Here is a 22652-nt window from a genome sequence, read left to right on the forward strand (position 1 = left end):
TCAGTAGATAAATTTCCTAGAAACTCCATCAGAATATTCTCAAGAAGATAAAAATTGAATTTCTCCAAATAGAAGAAAAACACTCAGTTCCATAGGGGAACAAATCATCTGGTAAACTTCCTTAAAATTATTCTTATTACTTTTAATATATTTGTGTGAATTAAAGATAAAACAACATTTAAAAATTCTATAGTTTGTAATAAAATGATAAATTTAAATTGTTTCAGGTCTTAACTTGTTGATCCCACAAATTGCCATACTTTCTCTTGCCTTTTTTACTTTACAGAATCAGTTTCTTCTTTTGGAATAGACAAATCTTGCTAATCCTCAATCATTTTTTCTTTCCTCTCTTAATAGGTCCCTCTTGTTTCTAGCTTAATCTACTTTTTTTTTTTTAATATGCTTTTATTCATTTCAGAGAGGAAGAGAGAGGGAGAGAGAGATCAAAACATCAATAGTGTGAGTCATCCACCGGCTGCCTCCTGCATGCCCCCTATTGGTGATGGAGGCTGCAACCAAAGCATGTGCCTTTAGGTGGAATTGAACACTATCCATTGACCTAAATGGCTAGAGTTTAACCTACTTTTTGAAGACCTTTCTACCCACTGCTTTTCTTTTTCCAGCTCTTACAACCCTATTTTAATACTGACAATATTTATTGTAATTCTAGTTGTTTCCATCCCCCCCCCTCCCCCCCCCCGTTAGATGTATAGACTCCATCAGGGCAGAAAATTCACTATTTATTGTTGACCTCATAAACCCAGAATAATTTTAATAAAAAAGTGACAATTAATGTTTTTCAATAAATGCATTTTTAAAAAGCATGTTATTCCTGTGATCAACCTAGCCCAGTGGTCGGCAAACTGCGGCCCCTTGAGTGTGGCTCTTCCACAAAATATCACGTGCGGGTTCACAGGACAGTGCGATTGAAATTTTGTGGCCACAATCAAGGGGCCAAAGAGCCACATGTGGCTCGTGAGCTGCAGTTTTCTGACCACTGACTTAGCCTGGAAATAAAACTTCTCAAGTAGGCCTCAAAATTTAGTACACAATGGTTGAATTCTTCTATTTGTTGTTGTACTCTTTACTCAACTGCCAAATTTATACATATATAAATGGGGAAAGAAAAAGATATGCCACTAATGTGTGGACTTGGAGTAGAAGGGAAGATTTATGAAAAGAAGTATAAAAGAATCGTCACTTTGCATATTATATTTACCTCTTTATTTCATAGCAAGGATGGATTTTATCAAAATACCCCTTCCAAATTTTAAAATTTATTTTCCTTAATTACAAAGTACTACATAAAGAAACCTGACAAGTTTCTGTTTATTGCTCTTTAAGCAACTTGAAGCTGACTGCTTTTTTCCCCCCGCCCCCTGAAATCTTACTATTATCTATTGGCGTAAAATCAAAAGGAAAAAACGAGATAGAGAAGTTTCTTATTAAGAAAGACATTGGAAAGGTGGCGCTGCAGTAGCCATATTTCTCCTTGAGATTTGAGACTCAGAAACATAGGCTCATATACTGGTACATCACTGTCAACCCTAAACGAACTCATTGAGGTAGCCATTTTCTTTTCATGACTGACTTTCACAGAAGAGATGCAAGGAAATAAAGACTCAGGTATTAATGGAAAAAGCAAAACTGATTAAATCTAAGTAAATTTATAGAAATGTTGACTCATCCTCTAAAACCTTTCTTTGTTTTCTTTCTTTGTTTTGTTAAAATTCTCACCCAAGGTTAGTTTTTCCAGTGATCTTTTAGAGAGTGGAAGAGAGAGGGAAAGACAGAGAGAAACATTGATGTGAGAGAAACACATTGATTGTTTGCCTCCTGCACGCACCCTGACCAGGGCTTTGGTTGCCTCCTGCACAGGCCTTGACCAGAATCAAACCCAGGACCCTTTGGTTCAAGGCTGATGCTCTGTCCACTGAGCAATACTAGCTAGAGCTAAAAACTTTCTTAACAAAGTGAGATTATTTTTGTAGGTCCTAGGAGAAGGTAGATTCTATGTACAGAAAAACAGAGTATGAAGAGCTAGGCTTCTGTTAAGTTTTTAACTACCTAGATATGTAAAAAGCTAAGTGACAAGCTGACCACTTGACTGTTCAACTGGTATAGCTATGATGCGCACTGACCACCAGGGTGCAGACGCTCAATGAAGGAGCTGCCCCCTGGTGGTCAGTGCACTCCCACAGCAGGAGGGCCTCTCAGCTGACTGATGGGAGCCAGACACCAGGCTCAGCGGCCGCAGTAGCAAGCCTCTCCCCCTTCCACAGCAGCACTACTGAGCGGTGGCAGTGGCAGCAGGTGCAGCAGGCCAGATTGAGCGGGAGCAATGCAGTGCCTGGCCTGGGCTCAAGCTCCTCCCCGGCCGCCTGCTGCTTTGCCCACTACTGCAGTCAGGGGTCCCAGATTGCAAGAGGGTGCAGGCCAGGCTGAGGGACCCCAACAGTGCACAAATCCATGCACTGGGCCTCTAGTTGGCTTAATAAGTCTTCGTTTCTAAATAGTAGCTCCAAATTGTTTTTAATGGCATATGCTCAAAACTACCATAGGAAAATATTTTTTTAAAGTTATTATTGGATGGTGGAAATATGGGGTGGAGTTAGCCTTAGGAAAATGAGAGCAGCATTACTTTTTAAAGAACACACACTTGCCTCAAGTCAGTATTGCTCCACAAGACAGGGCTGACCAAGACGGAACAGAAAACAACATGAATGATGTGAAGCTTGCTGTCCTGGGTGGTGAAGGAACAGGCAAATCTGGTGAGTGGTGGTATTTCCTCGGGCATGGTGTACAGTGCAGATAGAGTGAGAAATATATTGATGTATATATAAAACTTGATATAATGGTATAACTACATATTGTGTTTTATTAGCAGTCTTCATTTTATAAGCAAGTTAGGCAATTCACTGTATATTTAAAGAATTTTTAGACAGTTTAGGAAAGATAACTGTTGAAACTATTAGTTTGTCTCTTGTTTTACTGATGTTTAAATTAATAGGAATATAGGAATAAAAGGAAACCCTCCATCTATCCCACTTACTTCTCACTCCAAGACGCCTATTCTCACACCCACCAGTGGCCAAATGACGGCCATGAAAGGATTCTTCTGCCTTAGACTAGGGGTGAAACGACATTCCTTAAAACCTGTGGATCATTTCCTAAATGCCACATCACAGGGGGGAAAAAACAAACAAAGCAAAACAAACTCTGGAGGGGCATGGCTTTATAGATGCCTAGGAAGTAAGCAACATTTGCCCAGACTTGAAAAGCCATCTTTTTTTTTGTTTGTTTTGTTTTTACTAACATTATTGTAACGAGGATGCCAGCAGTAGAGCTTCCTGAGCCTAAGGAATCATAATTGGCCAAACCCAGGCACTTTAATGAGATAAGCCAACACTATGGGCCCTTTTTCTAGTTCCTGTATTTTGAAGTCTCTCTATCCTTAAGCAATTGCAATTGTTTGATACTGTCCTTGTCATTATGAGCATGTAGCACCTTAGAACCACATTTCATTTGATAAAGAAAACAAAGATATGTTATAATTCTCGCATCTCAGATATAATGAGAAATCCATTTCTGTTAGGAAAGGTAAATTGTCTTCTGTGTTTGCATTTGTGAATTAATTACACAGTGATTTGAGTGGAGAACATTCTAAGATCACTTTCTTTCTAGCCTCCTAACCTTGATAGTTGTACAGTGGAAATCTTGCTGACTATTATTTAGACCAGAATTCAGTAAAGTTTTATGATCTTCCTGATGCTTGGTCATTTTTGAGCTGCAAGATAAACCTCTATGTACATAACTAAATTATCTGTATCCTAAAATAGAAATGACCATCAATCCTGCTTTTTTTGTTTTTCAGCCCTTACAGTGAGGTTTCTAACCAAGCGATTTATTGGAGAATATGCTTCTAATTTTGGTAAGTCTCTACGTTAGCCTTTTTCACCCTAAAATTTCATATCATAATTAAATAATAATTAAGATCAGAAAATAATTTTAATGGAAACTTTAATTTTTATACTTTAAAGCAACTTATTTTTTTTCACAGATTCTGGTTAGAAATGCCAAAATAAGTACTTGAACTGATAAAATTAATCTAATTTCATGTTAACTGAGATGGATTAGAAAGTCACTTGGTTTCAGTTTAAAATTAGCAAAACATTAAAACTGAGATCCCCCCCCCCTCAAAAAAAAAAAACATATTGTAGAGCAAGTGAGTATGAATATTTTTGTAAGCTATGAAACAGTTTTGAAATTAAATCAGCATCTGTTGAAAGTGAAGGGCAAATTAATTATAAAAGCACAAGTAACTTCAAAATAAGCTTTATTTTTATTGCAAAACTGTGTGAAAATATCAGGAAAATTATGTCTTGATTAAAGATCACATCTAATTATCTAGGTTGCTTATGTAAGTTTCAGAGAAATTCTAAAACAGATGTCAGGGTAACATGATATAATTTTATTATTTTGATCAGGATTAACATGACATATGGGAAATATCATGGTGGAGAACTAATAAAATGGAAAATGTTGCCAGAGGTTTGAGTATAATTTTGGCTCAGCAATTAATCAACATAATTGTACTAATATCTTACCTGATTGACTGTATGGGGAAAATGTGTTGGTTTTTAATTTAAAAAGAATGACAGATTTATAAGGAGTGTGAAAATTGGGAAAAATAGAAAATAATTATTATGTTCAAAAATACTTATTTAGAGTAAAAGGAAATTATGATAACAAGTGTGTTTTTCCATGAGAAATAAATATAAACAAAAATCTTTAGCATTCAATTATGAGAAATCACTTTTAGAGTATTTTAGAGAATAACTTTAGAAAGTATTGCATTGTGTTGTTTTCTACATATACATTATAGTATTTCAGTACATATGACACTGTGAGCATCTTAGGACAAGTGCTTGAAACTGGTTATAGAAAGATGAAATATATAGAAACAGAAATTCTCATTGTTTTATTTCTCAGGTCAGCAATCTCAGTCAAAAAGGTCAACATAACACATAAGCTAGCAGTCAGACATGAGAGAATGTTCCAGAACTACAAAGCCAAACATAAATAAAACAACACCCCAAAACAATAGCCCCAATAATGAAAAAAAATACCACCTTAATCTTTTATAAGATATAGTTTATAAACAAAGTATACACATTTCTGGTTGTTACATCCCTACTAAGAATATGAGACCTAGAGACATTTTGAAAAGATCACTGAATGAGCAAAAGGTGACCACTGTATGAAAACAAACTAGCGAAAAAGTGATTCCATCTTGTAAATAAAGACTAGAAGGAGAAATAATAAAATTCTAAAAAGTTAAGAGTTGACTCCTGCTGGCTGTTGTTGAGTTTTGAGGTGGACTTTAAAAAACAAAATGTCTAGAAGAAAATTTTATGGTTCACAATAGTAAACTTAAGTGAAGTTTAGAAGGCATTGTCTGAAAACATATTTTAAGGTTTAATGAAACTATATTAATTTTATTAAATGTAACATAATGATTTTAAAACTCACTCATGACTTTCTGAGGTTGGCTCACCAAATTTCTGCTACAACTTCCTGCTGTGAGTTATAGAGAGTTTGCCAGAATGGGTCATGAGTTTGTGTCAGTTTTCCATTTGGGAGAGAAGTGGGTATGTATTAAAACACTGGAGGAACAGTTACAGAAAAAAAAAAATCCTTCATTCATTCAAGAAATATTTATTGCACACCTGCCATGTCCCAGGTACTCTTAGAGGTAAATAAGTTAGAGCAATGGACAACAAGAAAAATGAAACAAATATCCCAACTCTCCTAAGACTTATATTCTGGAGGGAAGGGTTAGTCAATTAAAAAACATTAAATATAAACTATGATGAAAACTATGAAGAAAAAGAAAGCATGGGGTAGTGGCCCTATATTGTATGTGATAATATCTAATAGGGTGATCAGGTCATACCCAACTGAGGAGATATTTGTAAAGAGACATCAAGGAGGTAAAATTGAATCATGAAGATACTTGGGGGATTACATTCCAACAGAAGAAACAATTATCAAAGTTCTGAGGCAGGAACATTCTAGAAAATGTGAGGGACAGAATGCAGGATGGAGTAGCTAAAGTGGAGAGAATTTTAGAGGCAAGAGCCAGGGAGGTCTATTGAGGTCATAGACGTAATAGGAGACTAAATAATCAGCTACATTCTCAGGCATTTTAAAGGTTTTGGTTTATCCAAGTGAGATGAAGAGCCCCTGGAGCACTTTGATCAGACAAGTAACTTGATCTGGTTACAAGGTTCACTCACATTTGCTTCTGTGTTGAGAATAGATTAGGCACAAGAAAGGAGTAAGGTGAGGGATGAAGCAGAGGGGTAAGTTAGAAGGCTTGGTAATAATATAGGCAAACAATGATGGCTTTGACAGTGTGTTAGCAATGGTGGTGATGAGAGGCTGATAAATTCAAAATATACTTTGACTGTAGAGTGAAAAAGAATTTTTAACAGAATAAATATGAGATGTAAGAGAAAGAAAGAATCAAGGATGATATTAAAGCTCTTAATCTGAGAAACTAAAGGTAAGGACAAGATGTCCATTGTGTATCTAAGTGAAGATGTCCAATTGTAGTAGTTGTTCCTATCTAGAGTTCAGGAAAGAGGTCTGGGCTACAGGTATAAATTGGATTCATTAGCAATAATTGTTATATAATATCTGACTGGATGCAATTATCAAGGGAGTGAGAATAGGTAGAGAGGAGATCCATAAACTGGATTCATGTTTGGAGTGTGGGAAGACATGTATGGCAGGTCAAATAAAACAAAATGAGTAATTTGGAGCAATAGGGAACAATGCAAAAACCAAAAGAGTGTGTTGCCTTGAAAGACATGTTAAGGAAGCCTTTTAAGAAGGCAAAAGTGATTAACTACTTATGTGACCGATAGAACAAGTAAAATCAAGGCACAGAACTGACCATTGTGTCCAAAACCATGACCTTGATAAGAACAGTTTGAGTTAAGTAATTGAAGTTAAAGCTTGATTGGAATAATTTGAAGAGCATGGGAGGAGAGAAAGTGGACACAGGATGTATAGATGCTTACCAAAAGGCCAGCAGAGAAATAGGGCAATGGTTAAAAGATTGTGAAATCTAAAAGATTGTCAAGTTAGGAGAAGTACAGTTGTCATGATACATACAGTGAAGAGGAAAAATTTATGATGCACAAGAGGGATGTTGAACTTGTGAAGCCATGTCTTTTACTAGGTCAGATGAAATGCTGACTAGTTCATAGTGCATAGATTGGCCTTAGATAGAAACACAGATAATTCACCCATAGTAATAGGATGGAAGATAAATATATAAGCACAAAGGCATGCAGCTGAATAGGTTTGGCGAATTTCACTTGTGAGAAACATACTAATATATGAGCAAATACAACAAATACATGCTTTTTGACCGCTAGCGATAAATGAAAGCTACTGTAAAATTCCATTAAAATATGACAGCTTGAATTTTCAACACTGTAATCCAAATATAGGTCAATTTTTTTTTTATTCTGGAGTATTTCCATACTGACAATGAACATATGCATATTTTGCAGAATCCATCTATAATAAGCATTTGTGTTTGGAAGGGAAGCAACTGAATCTAGAAATATACGACCCTTGTTCTCAAGTAAGTAAAACAACATACTCTTTTATTTTTTCTATCATTATTTGAAGAAGATTGGATAAGGGTCAGTGTAAAGTTGCCAGTCTTCAAACTAAATTTTCTATTTATATCTTAATTATTAAAAATTTAAGAGATTATTTTTAGTGTTATGAATTTCATTATCTAGCTTCTCTGTAAAGTAAGATTAAACTATCATATTATAAATATCTTTAAAATATAAATATTAGGCTGGATTTATAATATACTAGAGGCCTGGTGCACAAATTCATGCACCAGTGGGTCCCTTGGCCTGGCCTGCAGGATTAGGCCAAAACTGGCTCTCTAACATCCCCCAAGGGGTCCCAGATTGCGAGAGGATACAGACCAGGCCGAGGGACCCCACTGGTGCACGATTGGGGCCAGGGAGGGATGCAGGAGGTTGGCCAGCCAGGGAGGGACAGTGAGAGGGCTCCAGGGCATGTCTGGCCCATCTCGCTCAGTCCCAATTGGCCGGACCCCAGCAGCAAGCTAACCTACCAGTCGACTGTCTGCCCCCTGGTGGTCAGTGCACATCATAGCGAGCAGCTGAGTGGCCTTAGCATATCATTAGCATATTATGCTTTGATTGGTTGAATGGACAACCAGACGACTGGACACTTAGCATATTAGACTTTTATTATGTAGTATTTTTATCAGGTCACAATGTAGCTGTTAGAAGTTAATAGTTTAATGGCTTATCATTCAAGTTTATATGTTCACTGTTTCCTTTATGACTAACCACTGTTGATCGAACATAAAATAGATTTTGAATATAAACTTCTTTGTTTAATCAAATACAAAAACAGTGAAAATAGTATTATATAAATAACAGCGATTCAAGATTTCAAAACAACTCCATGGTACAGATTATTTTACTTGATGAAAATCTACCTTAAATCATTTGAGCTAAACCTTATCTTTTTTTTACTGATTTAAATATTGCCCCCAAATCAATAGGTACTCTATTTATTCATATAGATAGAAAATATTATATCTTTTAAAAATTACATGTGGATATTTATTCAAAAGACAACTACAGCTTATCAATTTTTCAAAGAAAGTTGGAGATATTTTCTTAGAGAAAACTTGTAAAATGAGGTATATATGACTTTATGATAGATTATATTTTATGGACTTTTAATCAAAGAGAATGATGAGGAAATAAACTACATTTTAGAAAATACCAGTGTTTGGCTTATTGAATTTTCTTCTAAATGAAATGTGTCTTCATTAATTAATTCTAATGTGTAAATACAGGTGTCAGATTCCACCACTTTCAATGTGCTTGGTTTGTTTGCAGCCACAGAAAGCAAAATTTTCCCTCACAAGTGAGCTGCATTGGGCAGATGGATTTGTTATTGTATATGATATCAGTGACAGGTCTTCATTTGCTTTTGCAAAAGCACTGATCTACAGAATTCGGGAGCCACAAACTAGTCATTGTAAAAGGTAAGACATTTCTCATTCCTCTCCTTTCTTTTTAGTAAATCATCATAGAGCTGTAAGCATCATTAGGAAGAGTTTAATACAGCCTTCCAATTACAAAATTTAACAGCCCTGAACAATTCACCTTCCATTCCACAGGAGTTATACATGTAGTAAAAGGACTAAGATGAGAATACTTTATATCCTGGCTGACATAAACAGTTACTTGCCCTGAATAAATGGCTATTTTACAAGACAGCTTCTATTGTTAACATGACACTCGCTTGCAAAATAATGGTCCTTTGTACACAAGATAGTTCGCTTTCCAACCTTTTCTTTTTATTCCCACAAAAATGTTAAGGATACTAAATAAATCCAGATTTATTACATTTGTCATCCAATTTCTAGTCATTTGGTTGTTCAATCTATCAAAGCAAAATAGACAGCATAATGAAACCTATACAAATTCTAAGTATGAAAATACATTTTTCTTCATTTCACCTACTAAAATAAATAGCTAATCAACAATTGCCAATTAATTGTCTTGACAAAAGTAACTATGAAGAAAGACATAACTGTGCTTTATTGCATTAGTAGATATAAGTTTAAACATATAAATTACCTACTTTAATTTTTTTGTTTTATAGCCTTTCCCATTTAAAAATGTTTATTTTTATTCAAAATGCTGATGTAAGGGCTTCTGTGTGCTCTTAAGCAAATTTGCCCTTAATCTAAAATAACATTCTAAACTGAGAAGCAAAAAAAGCACAACACTAGTGATTTTTATATCTATTTTAAATGCCCACTATCAAGAAACCATCAGATAATAATTGATAAAGGATATTTCCCTGGGGTCAGTTGGCAGAAATTCTTGCTATATCTGATTGACCTTAGGTAAATCCTTTAATATCTAAGGCCTAATTTTTCTGATTATAAAACTGATGGAAGCATGTTAGGAGAAAAGTATGTGATGTTACTAGGGTCCCCCACAGCTCTGATTTCCAATAATATTACTGCGTGGTTTCTTTAAACATCATTGTTTTAAGCATTAAATGTTTTATATGTAAGCATCATGACTTAAGTAAAAGACAGAGATAATAATCCTTTGATATTCCTCCAAATCGAAGTAAGCACTCAAGAATAAAAAAAAAAAATACAAAAAACAACTGTCTTTAACATTTCCAGATAATCTTCTTAATGTCCTGACTAAATAATTTGTAGAGTATTTCCAATCTGTATAGACTAGAAAATCAACATGACATTGTTTTATTAAAATTACATCCCATATTTGTGACCCACCTTCAAAATATTTTACAATTCCCCATTACCTCTTTACAATAATTTTCTGAACTATGTAGAAAAAGTTATTATTAATAATACCCTCAAAAATCCAACACATACAGTGCTTTTTCCCTCATGGCTCACACTGTCATATGAATGAAACTAACTCTTAGTGGAATCTGAGGACAATATCTTTTCAGATAGAGTTGATTACTGCATTTATTCAATTCTTTCCTATAGTAGATATCTTGGCAGAGTTTCTCACCACTTATGAACTAGTAATCTTACCATGTTCTTTAAAAAAAAACTCTGTTTTAAGAATGTTCTGTTGTAACAAATGAGGATACACCGATATTTGCCAAAGACATATACTTAACAAGGAAATATGTTTCTTAAATAAACAGAAAAATTGTACAAGGTCATGAGATTGTGAAATTTTTTCTTTATTATGTGATAATGGATATTAACAAAGAATAAACAGCAATGAGTATTGAATAATATTATATCTTATTATACATCTAAATTGTCCAATCACAGTAGCTCTTTAATAAAGAGAGTCCTCTTTCAATTGATAAGAAAAAGAAAAATGATATTTATTAAGCATCTTTTATTGCTTGGCACTGTGCTAGTTATTTTTATATATATTATTTCATTTAATTTCAATGAGAATTCTGTGTGATCATGACTATTTTACTATTTTTCACATATAAGGAAAATGAAAATTGGAAAAATAGTAATTATGCCTCATTAGTAAACAGAACCATAATTCAAGAATAACTTTGTGTCACTTCAAATCGTATGCTTTAAGAGCCTTACTGCTTCTGTGTCATTAACTACATTCTATCTGAAATAATTGTTGTGCATACAGGGGGATATGTGTCAAATGTACATGACCATAAATAACACATACTATTTTTTGTCTGTTTTGGTCCATAATTCTTATTTACATAAACATACTTAATCCTGCATAATAAAAAAGTAATATGCAAATAGACTGAATGGTGGAATGACCAGTCACTATGATGTGCACTGACCACCAGGGTGCAGATGCTCAATGCAGGTTCTGCCCCCTGGTGGTCAGTGCACTTCCACAGGGAGAGAGCCGCTCAGCCAGAAGTCGGCTCAAGGCTGGCCAGAGCAGTGGCGGTGACGGGAGCCTCTCCCACCTCCACAGCAGCACTAAGGATGTCTGACTGAAGGTTTAGCCATCCCCGAGGACTCCAAGGCTGCCAGAGGGCGCAGGCCGGGCTGAAGGATACCCCATCTGAGTGCACGAATTTTTGTGCACTGGGCCTCTAATTAAAAAATAATTTTAAAAAACACTCTTGCCAAAAATCGTGTATCTGTATTTCAGAGTTGTGGAATCAGCAGTGCTTTTGGTTGGTAACAAGCAAGATCTCTGTCATGTGCGAGAGGTTGGCTGGAAAGAAGGGCAAAAACTGGCATTGGATAACCGCTGCCAATTCTGTGAACTGTCTGCAGCAGAGCAGTCTTTGGAGGTAGAAATGATGTTTATCAGAATTATCAAGGACGTCCTGACAAACTTCAAACTCAAAGAAAAGAGAAGATCCAGTGGATCTAGATCAATGGCCAAATTGATCAATAATGTATTTGGAAAGAGAAGGAAATCTGTTTAGTAGACATGTGATCTTGAGGGTTTATTATATCAGAGAGTTTCATTCATATGCTAATTGAATTTAACCTTTGTTTGCAATTTAAAAAATATTTTAGAGATATGAAGTGATTGAATATGAACCACAGCTCTGTTTTTCAATATATAGTTTGCCTTTTTGGTTGTTTGTATTTTGTACACTCTGCTTCACACTTAAACTTCTCTTTATTACACAAAATCACCTTCAGTATAAACTATTGGTGGATTACTATACAGTTTGCCTTGCAAATGAACATTGCTCTGTAATTTTATTAAACTGCCATTCTACAGTCCTGTTTGCCTTTATTTTATGTATTTCTTTAGAATAAACATATGGTTATATTCATGTATTTCATATTTTGTAGGACTTAATTTATATACCTGTGAAACTTCATGATCTATTTAATAGAAATACATAAATTTAATTTTTAAAATGTCTTCAAGATAATCCATTGAGTTACTTGAAAATGCACACATATTACTTATAACTTAGGCTTTAAGAAGTTAAATGTTTTGCCCATAAGTACCTAGTTTGTAGTTGGTCTGATGTTGAAAAATCTCTGCTTTGCTTTGTATGCTATGCTAACAAGGGCAATTATAACAGAGAAATTGGCTTACATAGCTAAGATCCTTTTGGGATCAAAAGATTAGTCTTTTATAGTTCATTTAGGAATCATACATGATAAGGAAAGAAAAAAATAAGAACTGATTGGTAAATATATAACCTTTAAGGACTTATTGCCTTGAAAGAAATATTGCATTAGATACAAACATTTTAGGCCTTACCAGATTACTTTGAATTTCCTTCTGAAGTCAACCAACTACCTCATGGACTTTATTGCCATTGCTCCTGCCTTTGCTAAACTTACCACCTACTACGAATTTCAGCCAAATCACTGAAAATTAAGGTTAAGTATTGGTTAAGTATTAGAGAAGTTAAAGTGGGAGTACAAACAATCTACTACATACTTGGTTACCATGTAGCATCAGTATCCTGGGGAAAAGGGTGGAAGATCTTGAGTAGAGGGTGATACTATAGGAGTGGGGTTGGGGTGACTCAGAATATTAGGCTGGGTAGGAAGGAATTCATTGACTTGGTGTTACTCACTATGAATCATGATTCAAATCTTTAGGACCAACACCTAGGGCTCATTTCTATAGCTTTGCTGTTCATTAGAAGTCTAACCTTGATGATATGCTAGAGTAAAAGTGGTGCAAATAAAAGAACTTTGTGTGGTGGTATACAAAGCCATTCATAATGCTCATGAAGATGGAGGAGTTAGACTTGATATGGTAAGTTGGACCTAAGCACCCACCATTTGACTGGGTTCTCTCGGACAATTCAAGGGAACTTTGAAGTGAGGAATGCGCTGTTGAGGGGCACAGGCAACCCTGAGAAGCTTAACAATGACAGTGCTCTCCAGGTTAGAGTTGACAATAGGAAGGCTGCCACTGAACTGCAGTCCTGAATGCTGATGATGGAATCCTGGAACAGCAGGGTCTGAGGACAGCAGTGAACCCTTCCTGTTATGCATTCACTGTCACAGCCAGGGCTGAGGCTCCATTTTGATACACTGGCTGGTTGGAGCCTTAGAAGTGGCATGCTCCATGAGCTGTACCGAGGCAAAGTCCATACTGTGGACTCACGCATTGCTTCCATCCCTGCCACCAAGGTTGTGTTGTCAGGGGTCCGTTACATAAGCACAGCAGTGGTCAAGAAAAGAGACAGGTTATCTGCAGGGCAGGTCGTCCTGTCCATCCGGTTGTAATGTGACTACTCATTGGTGGATGCTGTCTGGTGGGCATTAACATGATACACAAAGATCTGTATATTTTATGCCCTCTCTGAGAGATTCATTCACATGCTTTTCCTCCTGATATTCTTGTAGCGATTCTTCCAGTCTTTCCTCTTCATTGTACAAAATAACGCTCAGATATATATCGCTAACCAATTGGCAAAACTACGATCCTTACCTAGAAATCTGTACCACATGACACCTTTCCCACTATACAAGGTAGACAACAAAGTGTACTTCTTGAAACTCTGACAAATGGGATAATTTACTTTCACTGATGAACTTCATGGTTACCTTCATGTGGGATGCAATGAGCACAGCTCTCTTTTGGCACTAGTACATCAAGCTTAAGTGAGAAAAGCTTCTTATTAACTAGGGATGTTTAGATTAGATTGCTATATAAATGAGAAATAAACCTCTAGTGTAAAGAATTATTCTGGTAAAGTCAGTGATATACTTTTTTGGTCAACTATAGGAATTTTATTAATATTGTATAATCTTTATATGGACTACATATGTATTTACATATATACGTGTATCCGAGTTTAAGCAATTACACTTTAAATTTAGTTTTATTATATTCTTAGTTTTCTCCTGGATAATCTTAGTTTTAGAGATTTGATTAAAATTATTTTCCCACTTACTGAATGATTATTTGGGGATAGTATTGCATTAAAAGCAAAATATTTATCCATATTATATGTAAGGACTCTACTGTCAATATGGTATGGAAATTCTTTCATAGATTAGCTGTGTATATGTATCTGTGATGTGTCAGGGTGCAAAATTTCTCTGTTAAAGGTATTACAAAACTTTATTATACCTTGATTTTTTAGCAGTATGGCTTGCTTACATTATTATAAGTATTTTATGAAACATACTAATTATAACAAGTGCCAAAAAGAGAGAGAGGTGTGTTAATGAACTTGATTGTGGTAATCATTTCACAATGTATACATATATCAAAACATTCTGTTGTACACTTTAAATATATTATAATTTTACTTGTCAATTGTACCTCAGTAAAGCTGGAAGATCACCATTGTTTTACAGTAAAAACAGAATTTACATTTTAAGAGGTAGTTTCTATGAGGCAACTTTAGAAATGAACTGCTGATTTTTCTGAGTGAAATTTAAAAGTAGTTGGATAATTTCTGCTTTTGGACAGTTTCAAAACAGGTTCAGACATTTTTTTGACACTTCTCCCTTTAAAGATTGAGTCCAGTTCTCCTCCCTTGCTAATGGATTATCCTTATTGACTCTATTTTAGCAAATTGAATGAGGTAGAAATAACGGGTAGGGCTTATGAGACCCCGTTGATAAAGGAGCTAGAGTTCCAATCCATTCCTCCACCCGTCTTCGATTTGGGACCCATGAGTCAACATATATGAGTCTTGCTTCCCTGAAGGCACCAGGCTGGAGCTACTGTAAGGGGTTAGTGATCACACAACCACCAAACATATCAGCAAATATTAAGATAACTCCAGTCTCTAACCTTGCACTCCCACAGCAGATGCCAGATGGAATTAGGAGTGACTTATCCCCACACAATTTTGCCCCATATGCAGACTTGGGAGTGTATTAAGTATCATTGTTGTTATGGGGTTGTTAAACCATCATGTTTTGGTGGTGTTACATGGCAACTAGAACAGACGATTCATTAAAACTTTCAGTAACTCAGCCAACATGAAATACTTGCCTTTCTTCTGGGGAAAAAACAGGGTGAAAAAAGGATTCTTCTGAACAGATTTCAAAATCATCTAAAACATGAAGTTGTCCCAATACCAGTTTTCTTGTAAATATAATTTACATGTATGGCAACTTGCAAACCTAAAAATAATAAAGTGCAGTTTTCCAAAAACTGTAGTAACCACATCTACTCACTGAGAAACAAATACATCAACATTAGGCCACCGAATGTTGCAGGTTGAGGATCGCAAGTGTCTCTATAAATCTCCGAGATAGTTAAGCTGTATCACTAGGCCGGGAATTGCCTGTGCTGCTTCTAGTAAAAAAGGTGCTGTCATTCATTTTGGATGAGGTTCAATGAGATAACACATAACGAGGGGCAACAGCTGAGGAAGGGAATGCCAAAAGGGAGGGGCTTCTGAAATGGTTTTGATTTAATACAAGGCATGCACTATTAATAAAGAGGTTGAATGATACCTGTATGTTTTATAGGTTTATAAATTGGCTGTAGTAAAATATTTTACATCTTAGATCACTAGGTATTGTTTCAGCTTATTATGGGAGATATCTATCTAGAGTTGACTGAATTGTATTAATCTGAACCTAGTTTAATGATGCCTTAACATTTTTATGGGGGAATTTAATGTTTGCAATATCCATGTTCCTTATTTGAAAGCGTGACTTATAGGTTTCTCATCTTCCTTAAATTATGAAATCCTTCAGCTAATAAAGGAAAATGATTATAGTTTGCAAAAAAGGCAAAGTCATTTAACAATCCATATAACTGTCTATTGTAGGACTTTGCATAATAATTGTAATTTAGCTATTAAGGATTCTAAAGGCAGTTATCAGTCATATTCTACAATTCTGGGGGAATCAGGCAAAGCCCAAATTATTGAAAGCATTTTAAATTCTCAAAGAAAAAAACAGAAATATTATAAATTGAAAATATACTTTTCAGTGACAACATATTATTTTCAAAGGAAAGAAGTTCATCATAATTTTCAAATGTATAAACCACCAAACAGATTATTTTTCTTTCCTTTGGTTCAAGATATAATTTAAGTTTATTTCTAATAATGGAAATATAAGTTCTTCTAAGGAGGGAATTAGCAGACTATGAAGTATCAGTGGCAATGTGGGATCTGCAGATTTTAGTAATCCTGGAACAACTAAGGCATAAGAAGTTAAGAAAAAAAAGAGGAAAATGAAGAAGATTAAGAGATGGAATTACTTGCCATAATATGAAAGTATGACCATGTTATCTCTGTATCTTTAGTTCATTTTAAAGGACTAAAGATAAATATTTAACAGCTAAACACATGAAAACATTTCAAAACACACATTAAATTAGATTGATATTGTTACCAGATGTAAAGTTACTTTCCTGGTAATAAATTATTTTGGTTTTCAAAGTTTGGTAGTATTTCTATATACAAACACATCTGGAGTTAAAATTCTGGGATTGAGCTGGAGGTAAAATGCTTAATTTATTCAAACAACAATTATAAAAAGTAACCTGTGCATTGACTTTTATCAGAATATTTTTATCCTATAGCAAAAGAACTCTCTATATTACTCAATTTGTTATTCTCCACAACAGAAGAGGTTTTGAGCAAAATTTGTTCAAAACTAGTTTCATCATTCTAAATTACTATTTTTAATAAAATCTTTTTGAAGCTAAACATATTTGCTTGTAGATTAAGACTTACACACATAAAATGGGGCCTTGACTTACGAGTGTCCCGACTAACGAATTTTTTGAGATACCAGCTGTCTCTCAGCCGATTTTTTGCATTGAGTTGATAGAGTAATTTGAGTTAACGAGCTCCTTAACGAGCTCTTTAATGAGCTTGGTCTCGGAACGAATTAAACTTGTAAGTCAAGGCCCCACTGTATATGCGTTTGTGTATATATGTGTGTATAGATACATCACTAGTTATACTATATATCATGAGTAAGTGATATCTATTAAAGAACTTTCAAATTGTACACATATTGGCATATATTTTTTAAATCATGGGCGTTAATTGAGATATCAATAATTCCAAGGACTGAATCTGTCGTTTTGCACTTTTTATTAAAATTTTATTTTTAATTTGAATAATGAGTTTATAATAGCATTGAAACTTCTGAAACTTCATATCACAAAAGTCATGTAACAGAAATTCAGTGCTTGTAACTGAAATGAGACTTGAAATAATCGATAAAATCATACCTTATGTTTGTGCAATGTTCTGGCCTGAAAATGCATACTTTGCCAGGTGACATCTACCTACAATATATAGGGTTGGGAAAAAGTAGGTTTACAGTTGTAAGTACATGAAACACAGCTTATTTTTGCATTATTATTATTTCTTAATTATTGTATTATTTTTCATACAAACAACTCTAAACTTACTTTGCCCAACCCTGTATTACCCTTTGCTTAAGTCCTGGCTTGTACACAAGCTTTACACAACTAGAAAGTTGGCCAGCTCCCTCCCCTCCGTGAGAATTTCTGAACTAGCCACAGCCCTTATCTCCTATCACTCAGGATCCACTGCCAACATCTTGTATCTTTCTTCAAACACTCACAGCAAGATAAATAAGAAAAGCCATAGTGCCAAACAGTTTCTGAGCCTGCCTAGTACTCATGGGTAACAGCAAACACAGATGAAGTAGAGAATTAGTTGTTGAAAATGTTGGGGCGGGGTCTCAAAGAAGTGTGATTTAAAACCATACCTGTATTGCATTTGTTATAAAAACCACACAAAATAATTAATGTTGTGCTATTCATCTAATATGTATTCTTTCTTGTAATGAGAGAATGGCAGGTTTGGGAACCACCTTCCATCACAATAAAACAAAAACTAAATCAATTTCAATTATGCATAGGAATTATGCTGAGATAGACACAGCACCCAGACTTCCAGCATGAGATCTGAGAGAGCTACAGTATACCCTTTTAAAATAATGATGCAGAAGATGATGAAGATAAGGATAAAATAGGTGCATCTATGTTGGCACAACTGGATAATTCCACATCTTTCCTCTTATAAAGATCAAGAACAATAAAACTATACAAGCGGATAATACCAATCCCCCAACATATGCATTAATAACAGTTTTAAAAAATATTCCTCAACACAAGGACATAGCGACATTAATATGAAATTGGAATACAATTATAAAAATAATTTTTAAAATAAAAATTAAAATAGAACATCTAGAACAGACTTTTATAATCTGGGTTTAAGGCAATGAAAAGTTGCATTGGCCTTACAGAACATAAATTAAATGACATTGATGTAAAACAAGAGAAGATTTTTAATAACACAAAGGACAAAGAAATAAATATTGTCATAACATAAATATTATTAATACAAAAATTAGAACCTAACTTAAAATAATAGTGATACATATTCCTAGAATATGACTCAGAATTCCAAAGCAGTAGCAATAATCCCCTTCTGGTTGTGCAAGGATATAGAACATTTGCAGGAAATGTTGGTAAAATTCTAGTTGTAAAGATAAATAAATTTGGTTGAAATATGAAGACTTAAGATATTTCCAGATAAACTAGTGCTCTCAAAATATAATCAAGTAGTGTTACTAAAAGATTATCAAAGTTTCAATCCCCCAAAATAGAGAATAATCAAAATTAGGAATTTAGAACTAGAAGGCTATAATATGAAAGAAATGTGATAAATCTATTTATCTAATCTAATAAAAGAGAAACATGCAAATTGACCACACCTCTGCCACGCCCAAGCCACGCCCACCAGCCAATCAGAGTGGCTATATGCAAATTAACCCAACAAAGATGGCGGCTGGCAGCCATAGAGCTGGAGCAAGCAGGAGGCTTGGTTGCCCTGGCGATGGAGGAAGCCAAGCTTCCCGCCTGCCCTGGCCCACTGTGGGTAACAAAGTTTCAATTATAGAAGATAAATACCTCAGATACCTGCTTCCAGCCAGCCTCCATTGGGAGCTTGGGTGGCTGGGGGCTGTGGCCAGCCTGCAAGCAGCCCTCAGCCCCTCACTCAGGCTGGCCAGGCACCCCAGCAGGACCCCCACCCTGATCCAGAACACCCTTCAGGGCAAACCAGCTGGCCCCCACCCATGCACCAGGTCTCTATCCTATATAATAAAAGGATAATATGAAAATTGAGCCTAATAGCAGAATGACTGGGAATGACTGGTCACTATGACACACAGTGACCACCAGGGGGCAGACTCTCAAAGCAAGAGCTGCCTCCTGGTTGTCAGTGCACTCCCACAGAGGGAGCTCTGCTCAGCCACAAGCCAGTTTGATGGCTGCCAGTACAGTGGTGGTGGTGGGAGCCTCTCCCACCTCCTCAGCAACACTAAGGATGTCCGATTGCAGCTTAGGCCTGCTCCCCACTGGCAAGTGGACATCCCCCGAAGGCTCCAGGGCTGCCAGAAGGATGTCTGACTGCCAGCTTAGGCCCAATCCCACGGGGAGTGGGCCTAAGCCGGCAGGTGGACATCCCCCGAGGGGTCCCAGACTGCGAGAGGGCACAGGCTGGACTGAGGGACCTCCCCGAGTGCACAAATTCTTGTGCACCGGGCATTCATATATAGTATGAATATAATAGTATAGTATCCCTAAAAAATAGAGAATAATCAAAATTAGGAATTTAGGAACTAGAAGGCTATAATATGAAAGAAATGTGATAAATCTATTTATATGAATGTAATAGTATAGTTGACATTATTTGCCACTGGTGACCCTAAACTGATTTCTAGAAATCTAGACTATAGCTGCTCAGGATATTTTAAATAGGCTTTGTTATAGCAGAGAAAAATATAAACAATATTATTGTCGAACAATACATTTAAAGTAATTATGGTATGTGGATTATATAATCACTTACTGAGTGTATACTAGGTATGTAATGCTAGATGGTTTAAACATATTTTATATAAATATATAAAAGTGCCTTGCAAAGAATATACTAATTTTACATAGCTTAGGTAGTTATATCATTTATTATGCAGCTCATCATAGATAAAACAATTAATGTAGGTCAAGGGCCAGTCACTGCCAGAGCAGGGCTTCACCAGTAAATGCAGCTGGCTCTAAACTGCTCTCTCCACCACACCACACTTCCTCAACACTAATGAAAAATATACACATATTTAAAATGATTTCTACAGATGACTATGTTTTGGTAATAAATATAAAACAAGATAGAAAAGTATAGGTACATATGACTTAATTTATGTACAAACATATCTGGAAAAATGATTTCAAAGTAAATATGCGAAAGGATTATTAGCCCTTGGATGATTTTCTCTCTATGCTTTCCAAATTTTTTGTAAATGAACATTAATTACTTGTTTAACCAAACAATTAAAGGTTACTTCATAGTGACAAGTATTGAAAGACTTTATGGGGCTAATTTACATAATCAAACATTGTAAGGGAATTATAAAAATGTCTGCACAGCTTACATTTATTGTTAAGATCTTATAGATCTTTACTAGTATTTTTAAATCTAACTCTTATTAATCACATTTATTATTGATTTTGAAGATGATTTTCTTTCGCCAATTTTCTACAAGAGCATGGATTATATTTATAAATTAGAAAAAAGACATTTTTTATTAATGTAATTTACATACAATAAAATGCACACATTTTTAGTGCACAGTTCAGTGAATGTTAACAAATGTATTCACCTGTGTAACTGCTGTCAAATCATGATATATAACATTTCCATCATCCTGGAAACTTTCTGGTTCTCCTTTCTGAGCAATCTGGAAATCAGCTTGCCATTTTCTCATAAATGTAAATGGAACCTAGTTAACAATGGAAAGAGCATGCAATTATTATAAACAATAGAAAGAGCATGTGACTTTTATGCAATGAATACATCCATATTACATACTTTGAGCTCCACAAAAGTGGAGCCTTTGTGATTTTCTCTCACCAAAATCTCCCCAGGGCCTTATCATAGTTTCTGTTACACAGTTGAAGCCCATACATACTTACGGAATAAAATATTTGAATGCATATTATATGGCAGGCATTGTGCTATCATTTTTAAATGAGAGGCCCAGTGCACAAAATTCATGCACTTGGGGGTCCTTCAGCCTGGCCTGTACCCTCTTGCAGACCGGGACCCCTCAGGGGATGTCTGCCTGCTGGCTTAGGCCTGATGCCCCTGGGGATTGGGCCTCAGCTGGCAGTCAGACATCCCTCTTGCAGCCTGGGGCTCTCATAGTCTGGGACCCCTTGCTCCTTACCGCCCCCTGCAGCAGAGGCAGGAGAGGCTCCTGCCATCATTGCTGTGCTCACCAGCCATAAACTCGGCTTTTGGCTGAGCGGTGCTCCCCCTGTGGGAGTGCACTGACCACCAGGGGGCAGCTCCTGCATTGAGCATCTGCCTCCTGGTGGTCAGTGCACATCATAGCGACCGGTAGTTCAGCTGTTTGGTTGATTTGCATATTAGGGTTTTATTATGTAGAATATTTTATAATAGTATTTTATCATATAAAAAGATGCTATTAATAAGTAGAAAGCATTTAAAAATAATATTGCATTTGTTATAAAATTCAGTGTTCAACAAAAAGAAGTATAAAGAAAAAAATACTGATAGTTCTCATAACATTCTCAAGCAATCACTCCTACATATTCAGTATTACTAGTTTGGAGTGTTTCTTTCATTCTCATTTTTGCTCTTACAAACATGAAACACATATTCTTTTAACAAATAAATACAAAAACCAATGTTTATCAACAATCTGTTATGGGCCAGGCTTTGTACTAAGCTTTGGGGAGAGAGCAGCAAACAAAACACAAAACTTCACAACATCATAAAGCTTAATTTTCTTGGGAAAAGACAATGATAAACAAAATATGTTAATTTTGCAAGATTTTAGATGATGATGAGCGCATAAGGACTACAGAGAAAAGTAAATTAGCCAAGAAAGAGAATGCCATAGGCTTGGAAGAAAGAGGGTGGCTATTTTAAACTTTCTTCTTCTTTTTTTAAAATACATTTTTATTGATTTCAGAGAAGGAGAGAGGGAGAACGAGAAAGAAACATCAATGATGAGAGACAATCATTGATCAGCTGCCTCCTGCACGTCCCACACTGGGGATGGAGCCTGCAACCCTGGCATGTGC

General features: G+C 35.5%; 1 protein-coding gene across 1 annotated transcript; it reads left to right on the forward strand.

Annotated features, from left to right (window-relative positions):
- Positions 1–2719: 2719 nt before the first annotated feature.
- RERGL (RERG like) lies at positions 2720–12387 on the forward strand (the record flags this gene model as incomplete). The annotated part of the gene is made up of 5 exons (XM_081084653.1): positions 2720–2771; positions 3875–3931; positions 7587–7660; positions 8976–9124; positions 11736–12387. 5 exons carry the CDS (start codon positions 2720–2722, stop codon positions 12016–12018), a joined length of 615 nt encoding a protein of 204 aa, XP_080940779.1. The 3' UTR covers positions 12019–12387.
- Positions 12388–22652: the final 10265 nt, after the last annotated feature.

This window comes from Myotis nattereri, assembly GCF_964212035.1.
Source record: "Myotis nattereri genome assembly, chromosome: 2".
Classification (NCBI taxonomy): Eukaryota; Metazoa; Chordata; class Mammalia; order Chiroptera; family Vespertilionidae; genus Myotis; species Myotis nattereri.